This window comes from Helicoverpa armigera, chromosome 19 (assembly GCF_030705265.1).
Source record: "Helicoverpa armigera isolate CAAS_96S chromosome 19, ASM3070526v1, whole genome shotgun sequence".
NCBI classification, from domain to species: Eukaryota; Metazoa; Arthropoda; class Insecta; order Lepidoptera; family Noctuidae; genus Helicoverpa; species Helicoverpa armigera.
In genome coordinates this window covers 6,798,504-6,823,789 of record NC_087138.1, presented here as the reverse complement: position 1 = coordinate 6,823,789, position 25,286 = coordinate 6,798,504, and the positions used below count along the sequence as shown (strand labels likewise).

Genomic DNA, 25,286 nt, shown 5'->3' with positions numbered 1-25,286 from the left:
ATATTATAGTAATCAAACATTAGTGCAGACAAGGGTGTTCTTTTTTCCTTTTACTTTCATAGGCCGATGGGAACGAAAGCCAGACCGGAGAGAGTTAAGGCGCAGAACCTGCATCAACGTGCTCTGCCACGCACGGCTGTATCAATCACCAACTTCCAGACTCCGGGCTACTTTGTGAAAGTTTCTAAAACCCACAATGAGATACCCTGGTCCCTGAGAGAATCTGAGACCCTGAATTGAACCCAAAAATCCTGCACCCAAACACAAATCAACATGTTGCGCAAAACGGTTGCTGCGTCTGGTTTCAGAACGGACTATAACGTCAATGTCATTTGCTTGACAGTTTGTCATAAACATGCCGAAAGCCGTGTGATTATTTGTAATTTCTAGGTTATAAAGTTCGTACATTCTTCGTGTTTTTAAAGTAAATTACTTTCAAAATGGTGAAGAAGAAAATAGACAACCGTATAAGGGTTATGATAGAGAATGGCGTTAAATTGGGACACCGAACAATGATTATCCTTGTGGGAGACAAAAGTAGAGACCAAGTAAGCACATTGAATTGTATTTTAAACTACCAAACATTATGCGCATATTTAAACCGTGCTAAAAAGTATAAAACAAGAATATATGCATGTGGTATTTGTTACATTGAACAAAGGCGACATGGCCAATGATTCAAGAGGAAAGCGAATTACAAGCTAGCATAAACTCCTCTTTTCATTGGGTTGTATTACAAAGCCTGACTCGTGCCTGTTTTATTTGATTAAGAGCTAAGTTCACAGAAAGTTTTATATGCACAAAAATATAGTAATCTTCTTCCTGGGATAGGGGCAGGAGGATGATTATACTCGTAGTAAACAGTTATTTTAAGAAAACTGATGTCTATATCGGTCTGATTATTTTAATTGGGTCTAAATAACTTAAAACAATCTTGTATAGAGAGAATATGTTCTCTTTCAGGTTCCAATTTTGTATGATATGCTTGTAAAGTCTACCGTCAAGGCTAGGCCTACAGTTCTTTGGTGCTATAAGAATAAGGATGAAGCTATAAGCAAGTAAGTATTAAATACAATTACACATAACTTTATTTAACTTCTAATTTTGTAAATCAACCAACTTTTTTCATTAAGTAGTAAATTATAACTTTTTACATTATTGATACAACTGAACTCAAAAATAATTTTTATTCAATTTAATAAAAATATGTGTTGATATGTAATTTACTTGATAATTTACAAAGGAGCAATATGCATTACCCTAGAACAGCAAGGAAAAATTAGGCCCTTCAGGGAAATCATCTTCAAAAAACCGGCCAAGTGCGAGTCGGACTCGTGCACGAAGGGTTCCGTAAATTACAGTTAAATCAACCTATCTCAAAAACTATAAGAGATACTTTGATCAAACCAAAAATCGTTGAAAGAGTTAATTAGCATGCATCACCTCTATTTTTTTTAGAATTTTATACCCCGTAGTTATAAAAATAGAGGGGGGGGGACATACTTTTTACGACTTTGAGAGCTGATATCTCAAAAACCGTTCACTTTAAGAAAAATGTTTTTTAGAAAACTTTATATCATTTTAAAAGACCTTTCCATTGATACCCCACACGGGTATGTACATCGAAAAAAAAAATTTCATCCCTCAGTTACATGTATGGGGGGCCCCACCCCCAATTCTTTTTTTTACTATTTAGTGTCATATTTTTGTAGCGGTTCATACAACACATATTCCCATCAAATTTCATCACTGTAGTACTTATAGTTTCCGAGTAAATCGGCTGTGACAGACGGACAGACGGACAGACGGACATGACGAAACTATAAGGGTTCCGTTTTTGCCATTTTGGCTACGGAACCCTAAAAAGCATAGCATAATAAAAAATATCTTTCACTTATAGTCATGGTCGTAAAAGAGCAAAGAAAATAGCAGCAGGTAAACTGGAGGTGTCTGAAGAATCTCTGTTTGATGCGTTCCGAGTAGCCACTACAATACATGGACGGTATTACTCCGAGAGTCACACCATGCTCGGTCAGACGTATGGCATGTGTGTGTTACAGGTAATATTATTTTTATATTAGCACTAGCGACCCGCTCCGGCTTCACATGGGATAACACTATTTCCCTACTATTTAATGGATGTTATTATACATATAAACCTTTCTCTATAATCACTCTATCTATTTAAAAAAAACGCATGAAAATCGGTTGCATAGTTTTGAAGATTTAAGCGTACAAAGGGGCATAAGGACAGAAAAAGCGACTTTGTTTTATACTATGTAGTGAAGTCAAATTGTATAAAATTAAGTCAATATTATATTAGTAGAACCTTATTGCTTAGTAAACTTTGTAGATAATGTATCTGAAGGTATTGAAATCTAAAAAAAAAAATAATGCTAAAGGGTTTTTTCTTGGATAATCTCATTAACCACTGACCCAATGAAAAATTCTTGCACTCTTAGCCTACAGTACCTAGTACAAACCACTGGTGAAAGCTAGTTCGAAACTCGGAGGAACCTGTCATGAAATTAACATATTTTTTACAGGATTTTGAAGCCCTCACTCCAAACTTGATGGCAAGAACAGTAGAGACAGTGGAAGGAGGAGGTTTGATTGTATTCCTGCTCAAATCCATGGACTCCTTGAGACAGTTGCATTCTATTACTATGGATGTTCACTCCAGGTAAATATACATATTAATCATAAAGCTCAAATATCAGAATAAAATTCATTTTTCTCTGCTAATGATTATAAACCTATAAAACTCTCTGTTAAACTCTCCAACTTCTTTAAGCCTTATTGGGTCCATGTTAATGTACATATAATATATGGAATGCTAATAAAGAATTGAGTATAATGCTAAAATTTTAAGGCAGAGTACCTTTTAATCTACTCTACAAATAAGAACTAAAATCAATTGGTTAGTGAAATTATACATATATTTATAATTGAAGATTTGCTAAGAAAAATAACACACACATTGTATCTGATTTCAAAGAGAGTAGTAAGTATGATATACATAGTCCCACTATTCCCAAATCAACATTATAACATTTTCAGATTCAAAACAGAAGCGCACGACACAGTAGTGAATCGTTTCAACGAGAGATTCCTCCTGTCTCTAGCTGATCACCCTCGGTGCTTAGTACTGGATGACTCTCTCACAGTTCTGCCTATATCCTCCAAGACTGCTCAAGTGGAGCCAGTTGATGTTACTCCAGAGGTGAGCTAGATATTGACTGATTAACTGATTGTTGTTGAAAATACCTAGTGCTAACTGATATTATAAATATGAAAGTTGGCATGGAGATATCTTAGAGAAGCAATTTTTATGTGGTTGAAATCTAGCAGTGGATATTTATTCAGGGTGCCAGAAATTTGGTAATCATATAATATGATAGTCTTTATTGTTTTGACAGAAGTTTCAAACGATTTATCTACAAAGTGGTTCTTACATATTACCTATTAGTTGATAGTACCTTAGGTACCTACAGCAATAATTTTTACTTTACAAACTTTTTACAAGAATAACATGAAACCTTAACTTCCTAATTTTCAGCGCGTGAACCCAAAACTGACTGAGCTAATATCGTCACTGTCAGACTCGCCGCCGGCCGGGCCGCTTGTCGCGTTATGTCGCACTTACGACCAGGCAACCGCGTTAGTCGCACTCATTAACACACTCGCTGATAAACAGACGAGGTAAGTTTTATAGAACTTACTTAATTATTAAAACAAAAATTACATTATCTATTTCAGTTTGTTTATTTAAGACTGTTTAGCTTAAATTTTTTTTCAACGACGCAATATCATCATTTGCGTCAATCTGCTCCAAAAGCTACAATTCAAATGTAATCCGAAATTCTTTTTTTTTTCATCTTACAATTATTAAATTGTATTTTACTGCTCTTTTATTATCATTATATCTATTAAAATGTATTAAAATGTAAAGAGCTTTTGAAGTTCGATAATCGTAGCGAACAAAGGCACCGCTCCTATTGCAAAAATACCGGAAACTCATATTCACTCATTTCTTTTCCTCAGACCACCGCACTGCCTCACAGCCGCCCGAGGCCGAGGCAAGTCCGCCTGCCTCGGCCTCTCAATCGCCGCAGCCGTTGCCCTAGGCTACGTCAACATCTACGTCACTTCCCCGCATCCGGAAAATTTGATCACATTGTTCGAGTTCTTACTCAAAGGATTAGATGCGTGCCTCTATCAAGAACATATTGACTATAATATTGTGAGGTCGACTAACCCGGACTTTAAGAAGGCAATCATAAGGGTCAATATTGCAAGGAATTCGAGGCAAACTGTGCAGGTGAGTTTGAATACTTGAAATAACTAAACTAACTATGTATATGAATAAAATATTGCTAAAAATAATGAATTGTTTATGTAGATTTAAAATCAAAAATGTGAAATTGGTGTACCTAATAAAGTATATATCTATCTATATTGTATGTCGTATTTATAAGGGAGAAGGAGCTCGTGGCTAAGTAACAGCTGCTAGTATCGCTTGATCATAAGGTTAAACAACATTCATCAGTTTGACAGACTGTGGCAACTGACTCTTTGGCTGTCGTTATGGGTAGTCAGAAGCCAGAAAGTCTTACTCTGATAGTAAGACTTTCTGGCTTCTTCTTTCTGGATTGAGGAGCTAAGATAGGCAGTCGTTCAATGCGAAACTCTGGTACTCAGCTGCATCTAGCCAAACTTGAATATCTAGGCAGATGTTATTATTATTTTTTTGTAAATGAATTAATATTTTCCCCCAGTATATAACCCCAGACGAGCACACACTCATGTCTGCAGCTGACTTGGTCCTAGTAGACGAGGCGGCCGCCATTCCACTCAGCCACGTGTCAGCCGCAGCCACGCGTGCGCCACTGGCGCTGCTGTCGTCCACGGTGTCGGGCTACGAGGGCACGGGGAGAGCGCTGTCATTGAAACTGTTCGCCAAGTTGCAGACGCAGCATAATGCTCCGCCACCGGTGAGTGTATTAGTGCTGACAGAGTATCATCCCCCTGCGCCACGTGTCGGCCGCAGCCACGCGTGCGCCACTGGCGCTGCTGTCGTCCACGGTGTCGGGCTACGAGGGCACGGGGAGAGCGCTGTCATTGAAACTGTTCGCCAAGTTGCAGACGCAGCATAATGCTCCGCCACCGGTGAGTGTATTAGTGCTGACAGAGTATCATCCCCCTGCGCCACGTGTCGGCCGCAGCCACGCGTGCGCCACTGGCGCTGCTGTCGTCCACGGTGTCGGGCTACGAGGGCACGGGAGAGCGCTGTCATTGAAACTGTTCGCCAAGTTGCAGACGCAGCATAATGCTCCGCCACCGGTGAGTGTATTAGTGCTGACAGAGTATCATCCCCCTGCGCCACGTGTCGGCCGCAGCCACGCGTGCGCCACTGGCGCTGCTGTCGTCCACGGTGTCGGGCTACGAGGGCACGGGGAGAGCGCTGTCATTGAAACTGTTCGCCAAGTTGCAGACGCAGCATAATGCTCCGCCACCGGTGAGTGTATTAGTGCTGACAGAGTATCATCCCCCTGCGCCACGTGTCGGCCGCAGCCACGCGTGCGCCACAGGCTGCATTCAAGAGAAAATAACATCGCACAATTTTACCCAAAAATACTTACCAATATCAGAGATACAATAAAGAGCATAATACTTAGGAAATGGGCAAGGAAGGGCATTATTTTGAGGTTGCCTCATCTACAATTATAGACCTTAAACACTTTCAGTATACTTTGAATAACGTACTTTTATGTTTCAGATAAAACTAGAAGAACCAATACGTTACCGTTCCGGCGACGCTGTAGAGGCGTGGCTTAACTCCCTCCTATGCCTGGAGGCCCCGCCCCCGTCCGTAGGGGCGGGCGCCCCGCCCCCCGCCGCCTGTGAACTGTACCGCGTCAATAGAGACGCCTTGTTCTGTTACCATAAGGCTGCTGAAGCTTTCCTGCATAGAATGGTCGCTATTTACGTGGCTAGTCATTATAAGGTAAGGATTTTGTAGAAATAAATTAGTGTTTGTTTTATACTTGCGAACTGATATGACATTATGCAGTCATGGGATATATTTTTTGCATAGTTGCCTTTTGTAAACTACCTTTTTGGGTAGTTGGGTGAAAACCTTTTGGAAAATTATAGTAACTCGAATCAAAACCTAGTACAAATACAACCGTTAATCCCGTTTCAACACCTCTGTATTTATAAATAATTAAAAGTTTATAAATACAAATATTCAAAAAAATACTCATCAAAAGTAAATTTTAATCGGCTTCTAAAGCCACAAACACAGAAAACAATAACACAAAATTACATAAGTCACTTTTCCCCTCACGCAATTTTCAACTCTACACCCAAAACAATAAAGTCTAATTTCCCCTTGAACCCTGTCTAAAAAAAGTGTGGCGTCTAAACGGACCTTGTTCCATCATCATTATCTGAAAAAATTTTAGACACATGTTCAACAGACGTTTAAGAGTTATTGTGATACGACGGTTAAATTTTAATGTCCCCGTACAGAACAGTCCGAACGACATACAACTGCTAGCGGATGCTCCCGCGCATTGCCTGTTCGTGTTGCTCGCGCCGACGCCGCCCGGCAGCACTAGCATGCCGGAGATACTCTGTGTCATACAGATGTGTCTAGAAGGCAATATTTCTGACAAGTAAGTGAAGATTTACAAGGGTTTTGATCATTATATTGATAATACATATAAATACGGAAGTAATACTGTGTCTGACTGTCCAGCCTTCACACACAGATATGTAGTCTATAGCTTGAGAAAGGACGTAGGCTACTTTTTATCCAAGTGTGGAAAAGTAGTTCTTTGGGAACACCGGTGGAGCTGCGAGGAACAGCTAGTTTATTTATTATACCTTATTTTCGTACCAATGATTAACAGTGAAGAAAAACATCGTTGAGGAAACCTGGTATTGAAAATCTGAAATTACGCGTAAATTATTAATAGCGTATTCCTTCTGTATATAAGATTAAGTATTCCTGTCGACAAAAGTTTTCCTCCCAGTACTTTTGCTTGTCAGAAGTTGACTGCTACGTATATAGTGACTTCACGCTAGTCAAAACTATGACGCATATCAAGACTTCAAAGGTACCTTCAGAGGAGCTATTTTCCAAAAACTCTCACTTTTAGATATCGTCGTTCATATTGCAATTTGTTCAATTTCAATTTTTTTTTAATTGCTCAGGATCGCTTAAATTTTAATTTTGAACGCAATATTATTTAAAAATAAAATATTATTTTAAATAATCTTTCACTATTCTAGGTCAGTCCGCGACAGTCTAGGCCGCGGTCGCAAAGCCGCCGGCGACCTCATTCCGTGGAACATTTGTGAACAGTTCGGTGATAAAGACTTTCCGAAGCTGTCTGGAGCCAGGATTGTGAGGATTGCGACACATCCATCTTATCAGAGGGTGAGTTAACTAATATTTTCTTATAAGGACATAAGCATGAGGGACAAAATGACAAGCGGAGGTGTCATTACGGGAAATCGCCTAAGGAAGTAACACGCCAAAATGCGGGTAAGCTAGGAACGAGTTACTGTTTTCGCACTTATACACCTTTTTTGGACCCGACCATTTTTTTCAATACAAAATATCGTTGGCAGTTTGAACGCCTCTTCAGTTTATTCGTAACTAGCCGTTTTCCCGCGGTTTCATCCACGTTCCGTGAGAGCTACTGCCCGCACCGAGATAAAATATAGCCTATATTACTCGCAGATAATATATTTCTAATGGTGAAATAATATTTAAAATCGGTCCAGTAGTTTTTGAGTTTATCCATTACAACCAAACAAACAAAGTTTTCCTCTTTATAATATTAGTATAGACTGATCTTTTTAGTCATGCCCATCGTACGATTTGGACCTAGGAGAAGGCGCCTGACCTACCTGCATTCTGGTATCTCCGCTCATCTTTCAGCTTTACTCAAGTTTTATTTCCAAAAATGTAACGTATTTTATTTTACCTTTCACACAGATGGGTTACGGCAAGCGGGCTCTACAGCAGCTGTCAGCATATTACTCGGGCGACGTGCCTTGCCTAGACGAGGAACATTCTGACGACGATGATGTTAACGCTAATGGCAACTCTAATACGCTGCACACTGAAAATATCGTGCCTAGGTGAGGACTGCCTTATAAATTAACTAAAAAAAAAATACGTTTTCAACCTGTTAATTTAAAATCATTTGAAATGAAATGAAATGAAATGAAATGAAATGAAATGAAATTGTTTATTTTGCAAGTTGGACATTACATCACTTTTACACGTCATTTTAAGAACGCTGAGGCCGGCATTTCCTAACTGACTGATCCCTGAGAAGAAACGCCGAAACAAACTCAAGGGTCATAGTCTCTTTTAAAGTCCAAACATGTTATAAATGAAATAATTATGTGTGAGTGTCACCATGTACGCGGTCTGGAATGGCCTTTTGAGGAAAGAGCCACATCAGGCTGGAGCTGACCAGTCCCAACAGACGGCACGCATGCATCAGTCGTCGTGTAGCTCAACCATATCTTAGGGAGCTCAACGACCTGTCACACGACGATACCAGATCTGCAGAACATTTGCGTAGGCCATTTAAAAATACTCAAACCCGCCAGACAGTATTTATGTTATAAGGATATATAATGTTGCTCGCATACACGATACTCACATTCACAATAATAATAATAAATTTAAAAAAAAAAATACAATTATAACATATAAATGTCAATAAAAAGAATGTCATTAATAAAAGTTATCTGATGATAATAATATTTAAATGTCAAAAGTAACAATACACAGGCATTTAAAAAGATATCACTCACTAAGCGAGCAGCTCATTCCCAAGCTTCTTTATCATTTAAATAATCAGATATTTTGTAATATCCTTTTTTCAAGAGTTTGGATTTTATATGATTTTTAAATTTCCTGATAGGTAAGTCACGAACCGCTTTGGGAAGTTTATTGTAAAAGCGTATACATTGACCCATGAACGAGTTGCTTACTCTGTGGAGGCGAGTAGCATGTACAGCGAGATTATGTTTATTCCTAGTATTTATGCTATGAACATCAGACATTTGAACAAAGTTAGAAATGTTTTTACGAACGTACATTAAATTTTCAAAAATATATTGAGAGGCAACAGTCAGAATGTTTATTTCTTTGAATTTCTCTCTGAGAGAAACTTTTGGGCCCAGATTATAAATGGCTCGAACAGCTCTTTTCTGTAGAATAAATATAGTTTCAACATCCGCACAGTTTCCCCAAAGGAGAATCCCATACGTCATTGAACTATGAAAGTAACTAAAATAAACTATTCTGGCTGTGTCCACATCGGTGATAAGTCGGATCTTTTAATAGCATAGGCGGCTGAACTAAGCCTTCCTGACAATTTAACTATATGTGGGCCCCATTGGAGTTTGGAATCAACGGTCAAACCAAGAAATACCGTTGACTCAACAGGCTTCAACTCTACTCCATTTAGTTGTACATTGGTGTGTAACTGCCTTACGTTAGGCGTTGAGAATTTAATTAACTTCGTTTTAGATTCATTTAAAAGAAGATTATTGACATTAAACCAATGAACAACCTTTGAGAGTGCATTGTTAACTTCGTCAAAATTGTCGAGTTGGCGCTTGATTTTAAAACGAGTGAAGTATCATCGGCAAACAACACAATCTTGTGATTATCCCTTACGTGATAAGGGAGGTCATTAATATAAATAAGAAACAAAAAAGGGCCTAGAATTGAACCCTGTGGAACCCCCATGGTGACCGTAGATCCAGAAGACCTCTTACCATTGACATCCACCCTCTGAATTCTATTATGCAAATAAGAAGTCAGAAGGTCAAGAGCCTTGTTTTTGATACCATAGTGGTGAAGTTTCCTGATGAGTATATCATGGTGCACGCAATCAAAAGCCTTGGACAAGTCGCAGAAAATACCGAGCGCATCCTGCGAATCCTCCCAGGCCTCGAATATATTTTTAAGCAATTCCACGCCCGCATCCGTAGTAGAACGACCCTTGGTAAATCCGAATTGTTTAGTGTGCAACAAGTTGTTTCTATTAAAATGGCTCAACAATTGACGTAATATTAACTTCTCAAAAATTTTACTCAAAGTGGGTAAAATTGAAATTGGCCGAAAATTTGATGGATCGGTTGTACTACCAGATTTAAACAATGGAATTACTTTACTAAGTTTCATCAAGTCAGGAAAACACCTGATGCAACACAAGAGTTGAACACAGTTGCTAAATAAGGTGAAATTATTTCAATTATCGATGAGATTATCTGAACTGACAATCCCCAAAGGTCAGCAGTCTTTTTTACATCGAGATCTTTATACGCTTGAATAATATCCTTAGAGCTGACAACCGTGAATTCAAAACCTTTGTCACATTCCGCAACACAATTTTTTAATATTGTAAGAGCCGAACTGGAAGATGCCATCAGAGTTCTGGTTGTTAAAATAGGGATATTGGTGAAAAATTTTCAAACTCAGATGCTACCTCCGAGTCTGACTTAATGTCTACATTGTTTATTTTAAGTGAAAGTCTCGATTCCGTACAGTGGATCGGCCTATTTCTGAATTAATTATATTCCAGGTGGTTTTTATTTTATTTCCAGAAGCTTTTATTTTCTGTTTTATGTGTACTGATTTTGCGGAGGTACAGGCTCGTTTAAATATTTTTGAATAGTTTTTAACGTACTGTTTAAATGTTTCATCTTGATTGAATGATCTTTCATAGTATAATTCAAACAACTTCTGTCTACTTTTGTAAATACCGGCGTTGCCCAATCACTAAATGTTGCCTGATCACAAACAGATATGGACTTAGTAGTAAAACTTTTTAAATTCACAATTAATTAAGTTGAATAAAAGGCTGTAAGCTTGATCAGGATTATCATGATAGGGCAATTCAGGCAGTTTTCAAACAAGTTATTTTAAATTGTTCCAAGCGATGTTTGTTTACAGGAATAAAACTTACATTTTTTCTCAGACCTCTGTTAGTTTTCATAGGAAAAATAACTAATTGACCAGAGTGATCAGAATCCAACACATTTAAAATTTGTTTATTTAAAGGTTTTAAGTTTGTGAAAATGTTGTCTATACATGTAGCACTAGTGCTAGTTATTCTAGTTGGCTCGAGAAATGTACTGTACAAGTTGTATGATTTAAATAGAGTTATAAAATTATTAACAATAGCAGTATTTTCCAGTATATTAATATTAAAGTCTCCACAGACGACAACTGTTTTATTATTATTAGAAATTTTGAATAATACATCTTCCAGATGCTTCTCAAAAATTGTATATGTTGCACATGGGGGCCTGTATACACTCATTACAATGAACTGCTCAAGCTCAACGCATGATATCTCAATTACTCGCTCAACAGAAAGGTTCACAATATCCTTCCGTTCTTTGAATTTAATGGTATTGCGAAGAATTATTAGAGAACCACCACGTATTATATTTACTCTGCTGTACGAGCTGCCTACACAATGGTTCTTGAAGCTAAACATGAACTGATGCTCTTTAAGCCAATGCTCAGTTAAACATAAAATATCTATATTATTACAGTTCATGAACAACTCCAATTCCAATTCTTTACCAATCAAACCTTGAATATTTTGATGGAATATATTCAAATTCTGTTTGTTTCTAGTATTTATACTCAAAGGGTTTGATGGATCAGAAGTGACAACATTTTTTGCGGTATTTAATTGCACATTTGAAGATATAATTGTATTTATGTCACAATCCAAAATAATCGATTGACTATTGCTAGAGATTGGCTCTATTGTCTGGTGGTGGAATTTAAATCACTTGGAACTAATTCCAAGTTCTGTGAAAAAATAAAACTAGACTGCTGAAAAGGAGCAGTATCGTTAGCCAAGCATTTGGCTTTGTTATAAATACAATAAAATAGCGATTTTGCTATTTGTTCTTTATAAAAATTACAAAGATAATAATTATCTTTTGTCATAAAATAATTATTACTAATGAGTACATTAGAGTCAATAAAATTGAATTTTTCATTATACAATGTCATAGTTTGTATTTTGAGATTGCATTTATGTCTATATTTGTTTTCTGTCTGTGACAAGCCCTTGCCATAGGGAAAAGCATACAAAACTATTTTCTCTACGTTTAATTGAGATAAACACTCAAAGTATTTAATAACTGATTTAATAGTGGCATTTCCTCTTCTCCCAATTAGTACAACCAGAGTAGTAGTTGGACAGTAACTACTGCTTAGTATTTTATCTAATATTTGTTCATAAGTAGCCCCAGGCATACAATAGTTTATTACCTGCTCACCTAAATGTTGATGTAATCTGTGACACATGTTTTGTCCAATTTCATCGCTATATATTACTATTTTTTTGCAATAATTTTTTTCATTTTGTATTAATTCTATTGGTTTTTGTGTGTCGAAGGAAGTACTTTTTTTACAACTATTTAATTTAATACAATGAGAAGATTGATGAGAACCATCTAACCCTGAACAGCCTGGCAGATCTTGTTCACAACCTGGTGTTCGATTGTTTGTTAATGAATTAAACATTTTCTCATTCTCACTACACAGATCGACCAAGCTGTTCATTGCCAGTATGTACTCACCCATTTCTCTTTGTGAGGTTTGATATTTGCATGTAACTGCCATCAATGACTCTTGTAAATGGAGAATCCTTGACTGCAGACGCTGCATATCAACCTCATATTCTTTTTTACTATTATTGAAATTTAATTGCAGTTTTTTACAACTGTTTAATGATTTGTAGGTTTTGGTGTAATTATTTTTGTTATTTTTTATTAACTTTTGAGTCCTTTTAATAAATTTATTTATTTTGGCATATTTCTTTACTTTGTTTTTGCTGCCAATAATTTGCTTGACCTGGGATATTGATGCAAAGCTGTTGTCAGTAGTCAGGTCAATAGTCACTATTTGAGAACTATTTTTCAAGAGTGAGTCAGCAGACTGCACGAGTGGTACCAACCAGTTCCTCAAACAGTGCATTGGTTTGCTCTGTTTGAAGTCTCTGGCTGGTACTCTCCATCCTAATAATAGTGTCCTGGGCCTCACTCAACCTACACTTCAGTTCAGCGTTGTGTTTGAGAGTTGTGTCAAACTCATCGCTACACCGGTCAAACTGGTCAACAATGTGTTGGAGCTTATCCCGTTCTTCTGTGATGTTTAATAATTGACAGTGCAGTTCTGCCATCTCACTCTTTAATTTACTATTATTGTTTAAAATATTTAGTACTTCCTTCTCATTGTCATCCTGTTCCCTCTGTAGATCCCCACACAAATCCTTATATTTCTTAAGTTCCACTAGTGTTTGTTGGAGTTTAGCTTCCTCCAAACGTGCAGTGGCTTTCCTGGTCATTATTCTTTCCATTTTGCACAGAAAAAACAATAACTCAGGTAGGTGTTTATGAAAGTGTTTTAGTTTGTGTGAGAAACTATTTTCTAGGCACTATTATGATGTTAATTATTCTCTCCGGTAATCACTAATGAAGAATAAGAATTCTCAGTAATAAATTAAGTTGAAAAAAGATAGTACTTACAGGATTTCACGATGACAATGCACTTTAATTCAAAACTTTCAAAGATCGTTATACCAAGTTTCGAACTTTGACAGGCCGAGACTTGGTTATATTTACACAGTAAAACACAAAGTATATCACAAAAATTTACCGTCCCAGCAATAAGTGTTTATTATTATTGCGAATTAATGTTATAACTTATAAAATAACACTTAAATTATATTTAAATTAAATTAATTAATTGGGAGAAGTTTTGTTGACGTCTTGTCAACAGGGTTGCCACAGACCAAAAAAATTTTTATTAAAAAATTTAAATCACTGTATAAAAATCTGGTGAACTGTGAGTCTGCTTCTATATAACTTCTATTTATAGTAAAAATATGAGCTTCCAAATCTTTGGCCCATATAGGGCAATTTTTTCATATACATAGGGTGGGTGTTTTGGGGCTATCTTTTATTAATGTTGACTTTCAAAAAGTGCTGTTTTGCAGGCAAGTTAATTATTTTGAGTTTGAGAATAAACAATGATAATTATGTTGATTATAATCTTATTTATCTTCAGGAGCAAACCGCCAACTTTGCTGAAACGTTTAACAGAAGTTCGCGCTGAACACTTGGACTACCTCGGCACAAGTTTTGGTCTTACTGAAGAATTGCTCAAGTTCTGGAAGTCGCAGAAATATGTGCCTGTATACCTCAGGTATGTTTGTTTCATAACTACATTTCAGCCCATAGGACAAAGAGGCGTTTTTACGGCTGGTTATGGTTATGGTTGTGGTTGGTAAATGGTGCAACCCAATACTTTATTCTGTATATGTATTTATTGCTAATCGCGTTATAAAATAAAAATTATTAAGTTGCAATTTGAAAGTCAAATATTACTATGTATCTCCATGTTTTTTTTTTCTGGAGCTTACAATATGATGAGTTACAAAAACCGCTCAAAGAAATGCCAATATATTTTTTAGTTTTATCACAATCACAAAGACCGTAGGTAATGTAAAACTAACAAAAAACATCAAAATCGTCCCAGTAATTTAACCATAATAACTCACCCAAACTTCAACTTTTCAACAGTCAAAAAGCCAACGAGTTGACAGGCGAACACTCGTGCATAATGCTCCGGGCTCTCGGCGAAGCGAGTTGGCTGTCGGCTTACAGTGCCGACTTCCGAAGACGCCTCGCCCGACTTCTGCCTCGGGCCTTGAGGAAGCTGCCCGCCTCGTTAGCTCTGACCACGTTAGTTAACGACAATGTTAAGGTGGATAAACCTGGTGAGTATATTTATAGACTCCTACTATATGTTTTGTTTGCTCCAAAAGTACTGGTTAGCTACATTATAACTAGGTAACACAGGCGACATTTAGGCTGAGTCTGATTTTCTCTCTGACTTACGAACCAAATATAAGGGCGACTTGATACCCCTTGGTAAGACTGGTAGGCAACCCCAACATAATAAGTAAAAAAACTAGGCAGATAAATCTCATAGCAGAGTTCAAAAATAGTATAGGTATCCCTCTCGCTTTAAAGTCCAATAGGCAATTTTCTGTTACTTTGACTTGGCAAAATATGAAAACCAATGTTCAAAAACTGTCTATCTATGTATTTCAAATATCAAGCTTTCCTGCAAACTAAATTATACAATATCTATGAATAATAAATTATAAATATTCTACAATATCAATCTGTTATAAAAATCATAATATTTCTTATAAATTCAAGTAAACATAAATATAATTTTCTCCCTTCCAGCGTTAACAAAGGAGCTAATAGGCCAGCACCTATCAGGTCACGACTTGGCCCGTCTAGAGGCTTACACGCGACAACAGGCTGACTACAGACTCATAACAGACTTACTGGCTTCGCTTGCAAACCTCGTGTTCCTTGCGAAGACCACGGCTAAACTAGATGCTATACAACAAGTAAGTGGTAAACTATTTTCGACTTTATGTCTCAGAAGTTAGGATCACTTTTGTATTAATTAATAAATAAATAATTTTGTACATAATTTTATCACTACATATTATAAAACAAAGTAGCTTTTTCTGTCCCTATGTCCCTTTGTACGCTTAAATCTTCAAAACTACGCAAGCGATTTTCATGCGGTTTTTTTTTAATAGATAGAGTAAGGTTTATATGTATAATAACATCCACTAAATTGTGGGGAAATACAGTTATAATAATAAAATATTTAACCTGTATTGTTTATCATTTATCAATATCATTGATCAATTTTAGACCCTTTGTCGTTAATTGATGAATACAATTCACAAGCATTTGTACCTACATTGTTTCAAATAAACGAGTTGACAGCATCATTTCTAGTTAAAATCTTAATCTTGTCTTTATTACAAAAAGCTCTTTTGCTACCTATTAATATTTAAAAAGTCTTAAAACACTGATATTTCGTTCTAGGTTCTATTCATAGCAATGGGTTTTCAAATGAAAGATGTGGATGACATAGCATCCGAACTCGGGTTACCAGGCTCTCAGATCCTCGCGAAGTTTTTCGAAGCTTGCAAGAAGATCAACGCTTCTTTGAACGCCGTTCTAGAAGATTCCGTTGCCAAGGAGATCGGTATCGATGATAAAAACACAGATGACGTGACTATGGGACCTGTCAAACAGAGCCTACAAGAAGAATTGTCGAAGGCAGCAAAGGTAATTGTTTTTGGTGCATTAGTGGCGACTGTAGTTTTGTGGTTCAGAAATAAATAGTTGACAGTTTTTAGTCGTTATTGTTTGTTTTATTTCATTTATAAAATTGATAGTTTAAAAACTAAAAAGCACGCTTTGAGTGCGCACTGAAATGTTTTGATTAATTGGATTTGTAAAGACGTTTTTAGCTAGTCGTGTATTGTCATCAAAATTCTGCGGGTGCAAAATTTCATCCTCATCGAAGACCGGGAAGTGGGTCAAATCAATATTCCAAGATTCTCTTACATACATAGTTACAAGTGAAGCTAATATAAGCTTGTTAAAAAAACCTCATTGTTATAAGAATTAACTGCCCATTAGTCTTTAAAATTAAATTAGATTTTTAGTTACATCTTTAGAGGCAATTTAGTACAAGAAACATGTTTGTAACTCAAAATTCATATCAAATCCGGTAACTTTCCAATTGACACTTGCATCATTCATCAAAATCCAATTTAGATACCAAACTTGTCAACTAATTGTAGACTTTAAATTAAAGTGAATAAGATCTAAAATTGTGTGACATTCAGGACTTGGAGCGCAAACAACGCAAGGAGTTATCTCGTCTGATGGGCGAAGACCTCGCGCAGTACCGCATCAAGGGCAGTGACCTCGACTGGGGACAGGCGCTTGCTGGCACTAAGCAGAAACAACTGGTTTCAGTTAAGAGGTATGTACCTACTAAATAAATTCTTCTCTATAAGAAGCCTGGAGAACAAAATGACCACCAGAGATGTCAACGCAAAATCTCTTAAGAAAGTAAGGCGTCAAAATTTTGTTGTGAAACGCGGTACGTTACTATAGTCCATTTCACGAAAGAAGTCTCGCGGAAAATTGTGGAACTATATATTTTTGTACGTATTTACTGAGCTATTGCATAGACAGCGCAGCGTCTGCGGGACTTCTTTAGACTTTTTCCCCCTCTTATACACCTGTTTCGGTACTGGCACATTTTTTTAAAACCAAATCATCAATCGATCAAGACTATCTTTCTATGATATTTATATGAATTTTTCAGTGGCGAGAAACGCTTAGGCGACGACAGCAAGGAAATTGACGACCTGATAGAAGCACACTCGCAGAAGAAGAAAAAGAAAAAGAAGCATGTACGGAACCAAGAATAAAAACATTGTTTACTTGTATATCGTATTTTATTTTCCATTCTGAACCCTAAAACACGCGTGGCGTAATGTTCTCGCTGACTTCGAAAATTCAGAAAACAGAGGTATATTCAGAGGTAGCTTAGACTCGGGAGATGGACATTGGATAGTCACTTTCTGTCACTCCGGCTACGTGAAGCAGTTATCTCGGGACGCGGGTGAACCCGCGGACGGAAGCTAGTATCAATATAAAAAGGGATATAGGTTATACATATCCCACCCAAAACAAAAATGTGAAAGACTGCCAAGTTCGATGAAATGGGAATACTTCGCCTATAAAAGAAGTGAGATCTGAATAAGTACCAAGTTCCATACACATACCTTAGTTAAAAATAGTTACTTTTTAATGATGTTACTTCGATGATCATGATTCGATGATGATGATGATGATGAACGAATGCCTTGTAACGAATTTCAGATCGGTACGACCATTCGAAGATATTTTATATAAATATAGATAAATTTAGTTCGTTTTAGTTCCTTAGGGGTATAAATACCTTCATTATTTTGAAACCGACTCACACTTGGCCATTTTCAGATTTTTCCCTTTACCTTGACATAAAGACCTACCTCCATGCCAAATTTCAAGTCAATACGACCATTGGAAGTGGTCTAGGTTTTTGATGAGTGAGTCAGTCAGTGAGTGTATAGTAAAAATAGCGATTTTCTGACGTCAATATCTCAAGACCTACAATAGGTATATTAATGAAATTTTGTATTTTAGATAAGTGAGGGGGTCTCAACAGATACTAGAAATTTGATATGCGTAAATAAAATAGATTTTGAGTTATAGGGGGGTCGAATTTGGCCCGAAATGGTTCGTGTAATATAACCCACGGCCGGTGTGTCGCTTTTTTTGCTCGAACTTGGCGGATACACTGCCGTGTGTCTAGATATGCGTACTTGTACTCGCCGCCGTTAAGGGTGAAAACTGTATCGTCAATTTGATATCAGTTCATATGGAAAGTACCTATGAAATAATTTGGCTGGAACCACAATCGACATTCAATTTCCATAATGCAAAGTAACACTAGCTTGCAAATGATTACTCTAAGCTTTAATACTTGTTTTTTTTTTATGCAGAAAAAAAGTTATATTTGTCGGAGGCGCCATCAGGATGGCTGGCACTATCGTCCGACATCAGTTAGGGTAATCAAGCAAAGAGATAAATTTGGATCTACAACGCTAGGCAATAACACTAGGTACACTAGCCGTGACGTAGGGTAGTAACGCCACGAACACTCAATGAAGACTCGACCAAGACTGAACTAAAAGGCCCCAGTACACGTGGGCCCAAGTGCGGGCAATACACGCCATCACCAATGTGTACACGGGGTATTGGTGCAGGTTGGCGGACATTTGTCAAGGTTGGCGCGCATTCGGCGAGTCGTCGGTTTTTTGGGCACACATCAAAGGAATCTTGGCCCAGCTTGGCGTGTGGTGTTTACACATTCGGCCAATGTTTAGTTCGTCACCGACCGCTGATGATAAAGTACACTTTTGTGTTGCGTGTAAAAATAAATATAGTAGTGTAGTATAATATAAATATATATAGTAGTGTACAAATAAATAGCCGAAGCCTTAATTACTTCGACGTCCATCGCAAGTGGTTTGCCAGGCAGGAATGAGCCATGCGCCAATGTGTAAACACCATTTGATCGTGGCCTACATTTGTGCATTGCACAGCTTGGCCGAAAACCGAAAACGCCTCCAGAGGGCGCGCTTGCGTCTCGTTCAGTGACCGTACTATTGACTATCTCCGTCACGGCCATAACTGACATACACACGTCCTCGTGTGGCTACACATTGTACCTGGTGACAGAAAAAAACAAAACTGGAGTAATTTTTCAGCTCGGCCTACCTGACTACACGAGTAGGAATGACAAAATAATTTTAAACAAAACAGAAACGAAATGTTTAGAAAGAATGCCACAATCTTAAAATCAATCGAAATCAGATCACACAATCTCGAATCAATGCACCATGTAATGATCCAGACAGACCTAAGTCAATCAGGAATCGATAGGCTCCAGTCCTTCTCACTGGGCGTGTCAAAGATGAAAAATGATCAGTCCTTCTCACTGATATGATTTAGAATTATCAGTCCTTCTCACTGATAAGTTGTCACAATGACGATATCTTTGACACAAGCATTCCAGTCCTTCTCACTGGAACACTCCTAGGATCTACCCAAGGGATATCAGGGCCCCGATTATCCTAAGTTAATAATGTCAAAATCGAATAGAAATCGAATCGCAATATGATCGTAATAGCAGTTTTAACCATATCGGGCATTCTGCTACTAATAAAAGACCAATCGTATTCGATTGACATTTGATTGGTGTGCGATTGGTCTGCTATTTTGATGATTTTGCTCTATACGGTAGTTAGCTGTACAATCATTTTGCAATCGTAAATCATTTGCAGACAAAATGATTCATTATTGAATGACAGAAAAGGTTAAAAACGTTTATTTCAAAGAAAAAATAGCGGAATGCCACATACGCTTCAATCGTAATCGAGTCGGGATTGGATCTCAGTCGAATCGAGTAGAACGTCAATCGAAGAACGCTTAAGTAAAATTAGGAGAATCGGGCCCCAGTCCTTCTCACTGAAATGGTAAGGTAGGAATTGCATCTGAACAATGAACTTTGCAATGGAATTAGTAGCATTAACTTGAAATAAAATCAGCGAAATCAATTCGAACAAAATCAGTTGCAATCATCAGTCAGATACAATTATCATGCGTGCACTAATTAGAGTTCGGTGAAGTACCTTGGCATGGGTCATCGACCTCCAAACAGCAACTAAATCCAATTCAGTTGGAATCTCAGCTTGGAGCAACCTTCTAATGCGATCGTGGGCATACTCGTAGGTTTTATTAAGAGTTAAAGATTTCAAAACATAGCGATCGCCTTCAAGTAACTCAAGAACTTTTTTTTAATTAAAACTAGGTCACCAACTTATCAACGAGACAGACTGCCTCTCAAGGTTAGGTATTAATGTCTTACGACAATTAATCACAAAAATAAACCAAAAATGGATCGGTCTCACCGGGTTTCCAATCAACGAGCATGACGATGCGCACATCGCTATGGCGCGCAGTACAGCAAGGCTTCAGTACGCAGTACGCAGCCACCACGGAGATGCACACCGACACTCCGAACTCACGATGACACGTCAGGCTCCTAGCAGGCAGCTGGGATGCTCCAGTCACGGTCGCAATTTTGCCGCCAGATTGCACAATAACCACCGTCATTGTTGAAACATGAAAAGAAAAAAAAAAAAACAAATTCGGTTAATTTTCTAGCATACCTTCAATAACTAACTTGACATGTAACAATGGAAACCGATACCATTACCATAACCGTGGTTACCATACTTGTACCTTCGCTGAAATTCCCAATCAATTTTCTACTAAAACCTCCATTGGAAATTATCGACGTTCCATTTTTTTTTTGTTAGTGTGTAGAAATTTATTTTCATTGCATCCCACTTCTGATGTCGGAGGCGCCATCAGGATGGCTGGCTCTATCGTCCGACATCAGTTAGGGTAATCAAGCAAAGAGATAAATTTGGATCTACAACGCTAGGCAATAACACTAGGTACGCTAGACGTAACGTAGGGTAGTAACGCCACGAACACTCAATGAAGACTCGACCAAGACTGAACTAAGACTGAACTGAGACCGAGCTCCGCGGACGCCGCGCTGACCGCCACGACTCCGCCAAGCGCGCCAAATTGTTGTTTCACCGAAAACGCCTCCAGAGGGCGCGCTTGCGTCTCGTTCAGTGACCGTACTATTGACTATCTCCGACATATTTATATTCCATAATTCATATCAATATTTTCAAATTTTTCATGAAATGTATTTTTTTTAAACCACGATCGTTTGAGAATGAATCCGACTGCATTTCTTAGAAACGTCAACAGCAATCAAAACATTTCCTATATTTGCGGGTATTCAGATATTCACTCTTACTGTATTGTAGTTTAACTCTTACTAGTCTGTGCGGGTATTTAAGTTTCGTGATTTTGCATCACAATTTACATACTTTGAAGATATCTAAAGCCATATAAATTCACGATTCAAAGTTTATAGTTTAAACGACTAAATAAATACTTGTTTTTAAGGGCCGATTTTTCAATGGTCAGATAAAACGTCAAGTAGCTAACTGATCAATAACTTTATCTGATTCTTTAACGAACCAATAAAGAGTTTCAATTTTTCAAAGCATAGTTACCAGTCAGTTTACTACCTGACCTTTTTTTGTGACTAGCTTCACACTACATCTGTGTGAGCGAGACGCGCTTATGAACATTTACAGATCTAAGAAAGAGACAAACAATTTTCAACTTAATGACAGCGGTTGTCACATTTTAGAGGGAATCATAACATAACCTTAAACTTTGACGACTCGTCTTCGTGTTAATATTTATTTTCCGTTCGAATTTATTGTTTGCTTTTTGTGTGTTGTGTGTAATCATGGAAAATATCGTAAAACGTGAACGTTCCACGAATTTTAACAAAAGCGAAATAAGATTATTGACTGAATTGGTGGCAAAACACCGTACTATAATTGAAAATAAGCAGACAGACGCCGTAACCAATAAAGAAAAGGAAGCAGCGTGGATAAAAATCAGTTCATTATTTAATGCGGCTACGGGATTTACAGCGAGGAGTACCAAGAGCCTGAAGCTTAAATATGAAGGCATAAAAAAGGAAACCAAAAAAACATTGGCCAAACATCGGCAAGAGCTGTACAAAACTGGTGGCGGGCCCTCTTCAGCCCCAGAGGTTACAGATATACAGGAGAGGGTTATCGCGATATGTTCGAATATCAATGGGCTGGATGCTCGAAATGACAGCGACAAAATTCCAGGTATGAAGTCAAATATTTTAAAATATTTTTGTTGATGTTACCATGGGAATTGATATAGTGTTTATGAAAACAAAAGTAATAACGCACTACATTTATCTTTAGCATCTTTCTAAGCAGTTTGTGTATTGTTGTTTTTTTCAGAACCTTTAGAACTGGAAGAGACTGCTAAAGTTGACCCGCTATCGTTGCCACTGCAATCATTAGAAAATAATTTAGTAATTGTACCATGTGATGACGATATTCCGTGTACTTTAGGTAAAATATCTAATTCAATAATAATAAATAACTTTAGAAAATAACTAAACATGTGCTGTAATTAATCTCTGGCTGCAGAATGGAAAAGAATAAATGTTTGATTTTTACTCATATCCTTGATAGATTTATGATCACATGATGGCCACTGATTTTTTTACAGAATGTTCAACCTATATATATTTATTTAATGTAAAATGAAAACAAGGACCTGAATATATTTTTTGTTTTAGATCAAGAAGAGTTTTGCCCAACAGGATTTAAAGGAGAAAGTTAACAGTGAAATTGGAAATGGTATTTTAATTTATTGAAAAAAAAGTACATAGTATAATAGTGTAATAAAATATAATAGTAAATTAATTTGTTTTCAGACAAGGCCTTTGATGACTTTCAATCTATAGAGATACAGGATATGGAAGTGGATCAAACTGAAAAAGGTATGTCTTTATCAATTTTCCAGTTCATTTATTTACATTGTATAAAATAACATTAATTAAAACTTATCATTATTTTCAGAGAATAAGTGGTCTTCATGGAAGCCAAAGGCTTTAAAAACTAAGATTAGTCCATACTTGAAAAGTAATCAAAAAATTACTAAAGTTGGAGTGACTGCAAAACTGGACCATTTAACTGAATCTCGCTTAGAGCTAGTGAAGCTCCAGAAGGAAATTGCCATAAAAGAGCATGAGTTTGTCAAACAGGCACACTTATTAAAAATGCAGAACCTGCATAATGATGAAAGAAGGAAGCAGGAAATGCATGAAGTACTATTAAGTAAGCTCCGTACTGGTGTAAATTATGGAACAAGTCCTTTAGAAATAATAAATAAAGATTTATAAAATGTTTTTTTTTTCATTTACCTATTCAACAAAACAAGGATCTCTTTAGTCTTTGACCATTTTTATTGTAATGTGTGTGTTTAGTTCCAATAAATTAATTTTTTATCACTACAAACCCAGACTGTTAAATTCTAATAATCCTATTCAAAAGCAGTGAATACCTCACCACAAATTATTTGATTATAACAATATGATTACTGTAAAGTGGAGGTATAATAAAAAGAACACATTGTAGTTATAAAATTGTGTTTATTAATATATCATTACTAGTTGATTAGACTTTCAAAATATTCTAACATAGAGTCCCTTGTACTATTGTGTTGGTGTCCTGGCTGGTCAGCAATGAGAGTTTCAAATTGTGGTTGTTGTGGTATGTGGACTTCAGGATCCACAGGTGGTTCGCTTTCATTTCTAATTCTTGCAAGATTATGTAAAATTGCTGTTGCTACAATAATGTCTTGAGCGAGAGGGATTCGGCACCGCATTCCTATACTTAACACAGGAAATCTCCTTTTCCAAACCCGAAACATCTCTCAATTACATTTCGAGTACGAATATGAGACTCATTATATAGTCTTTCGGCTTCTGTTCGAGGATCACTTAACGGAGTTAGTAAATAATGATTTAAGAAATAACCACTGTCACCTAGGACCAGTCCATTCTGAAATCTATTAGTATCAAACTGAAACTTTGCTGCAGAGTTTGAGAATATCAAACTGTCATGTGTTGAACCTGGCCATCGTGTTACTATATCTTCAAATTTTAAGTCGCTAGTACACATAGCTTGCACATTCAATGAGAAGAAACCTTTTCGATTTCTGTAGTCTTCTGCAGTATTGCCACCTGGTGAAATTATCTTGATGTGAGTACAATCCAATGCCGCTATAACCCTCGGAAATCGGGCAATATTAAAAAATCCTTCCTGTACTAATAATATTTCTTCTCTGTTAGCTGGCAATGTAACAAATTCCTGGCGAAGAGAGGCAATTGCTTCAGTAACTTTTCTTATAATTTTGCTCGCAGTTGAGTTGTGTATTCCAGCAAAATCACCTATCGTAATGTAGAAACTACCACACGCATAGAACCGCAAAGTCAGAAGTAATTGTTGTAAAGCTGGAACAGAATTGTTTCTGAAAAATAAAAAAATAATATATAGGTATCTTTCAATGTTACCTAGATCGTAGTCAATATACAAAAATCTCGTTTTATTATTTATATAGAAAATAATTCTTACCTGTTTGTTACGTTGGCGATTTTACTTTCAATGAGGGTTAATAAAATTGCACAGTACTTTTTCGAGACGAAATCTCCTATGAAATTTCTTATCATCCCATAGAGACATATTATCAGGTCTCTCTCTAATAACTCTTTCTCTTCTCTCTGACTCTAAATAATTTAGCACTATATCATCTTCCTCGATTGTTTCGTCGTCGATAGAATCAAAAATATCCATTATTTTATAATTTAGGAAGCAAGAACACAAGTATAACCTACAAAAACGAACGCGCGTGATTGCAGAAATGACAAAATATCTGAGTTATCTGACCGTTAGCGCGCTACCTGGCCCGTAAAGGGCCAGATAAATTTATCGGCTGGATAGAGAGTTTACCTGACCGTTAGGGCCTATCTGTCAATTGAAAAATTGAGATTCTCGCTAACTGTGGAATAAACCTTATCTTTCCCTTTATCTGACCATTGAAAAATCGGCCCTTAGGGCCGATTTTTCAATTAATTCTTAACTTGCCTTAAACGCTCAAATTAATTCTACTGTCATCTGAGGTAAGTAATTGTAACAAATTGCTGAATTTGCAGTCGTTGAGGTCCTAAACTTCTAAAACCAATCTTAATGTCAATTCATAAGCGTTATTAATGGCGTCTG

The 25,286-nt window shown here is 37.0% G+C and overlaps 2 protein-coding genes and 1 long non-coding RNA gene across 3 annotated transcripts; 2 read left to right on the top strand and 1 right to left on the bottom strand.

Annotated features, from left to right (window-relative positions):
* The first annotated feature begins 336 nt into the window (after positions 1-336).
* On the top strand, positions 337-17,414 carry LOC110373273 (RNA cytidine acetyltransferase). Its single transcript, XM_064039416.1, has 18 exons — positions 337-548; positions 964-1,058; positions 1,901-2,060; positions 2,547-2,683; positions 3,061-3,223; positions 3,560-3,702; positions 4,045-4,321; positions 4,779-4,994; positions 5,780-6,007; positions 6,535-6,680; positions 7,300-7,447; positions 8,012-8,157; positions 14,138-14,275; positions 14,653-14,849; positions 15,328-15,497; positions 15,991-16,236; positions 16,803-16,942; positions 17,291-17,414. Exons 1-18 carry the CDS (start codon positions 441-443, stop codon positions 17,394-17,396), a joined length of 2,964 nt encoding a protein of 987 aa, XP_063895486.1. The 5' UTR covers positions 337-440; the 3' UTR covers positions 17,397-17,414.
* Positions 17,415-22,841: 5,427 nt separating this feature from the next.
* Positions 22,842-23,413, top strand: LOC135118181 (uncharacterized). Its single transcript, XR_010277411.1, has 2 exons — positions 22,842-23,005; positions 23,085-23,413. It is a non-coding gene; the product is annotated as an uncharacterized LOC135118181 (long non-coding RNA).
* Positions 23,414-23,636: 223 nt separating this feature from the next.
* On the bottom strand, positions 23,637-24,736 carry LOC126056495 (putative nuclease HARBI1). The gene is given in 3 exon segments (XM_049849748.2): positions 23,637-23,927; positions 23,930-24,537; positions 24,642-24,736. Coding segments are annotated over 3 exon segments (957 nt in total). The 3' UTR covers positions 23,637-23,673.
* Between the last annotated feature and the right edge of the window lie 550 nt (positions 24,737-25,286).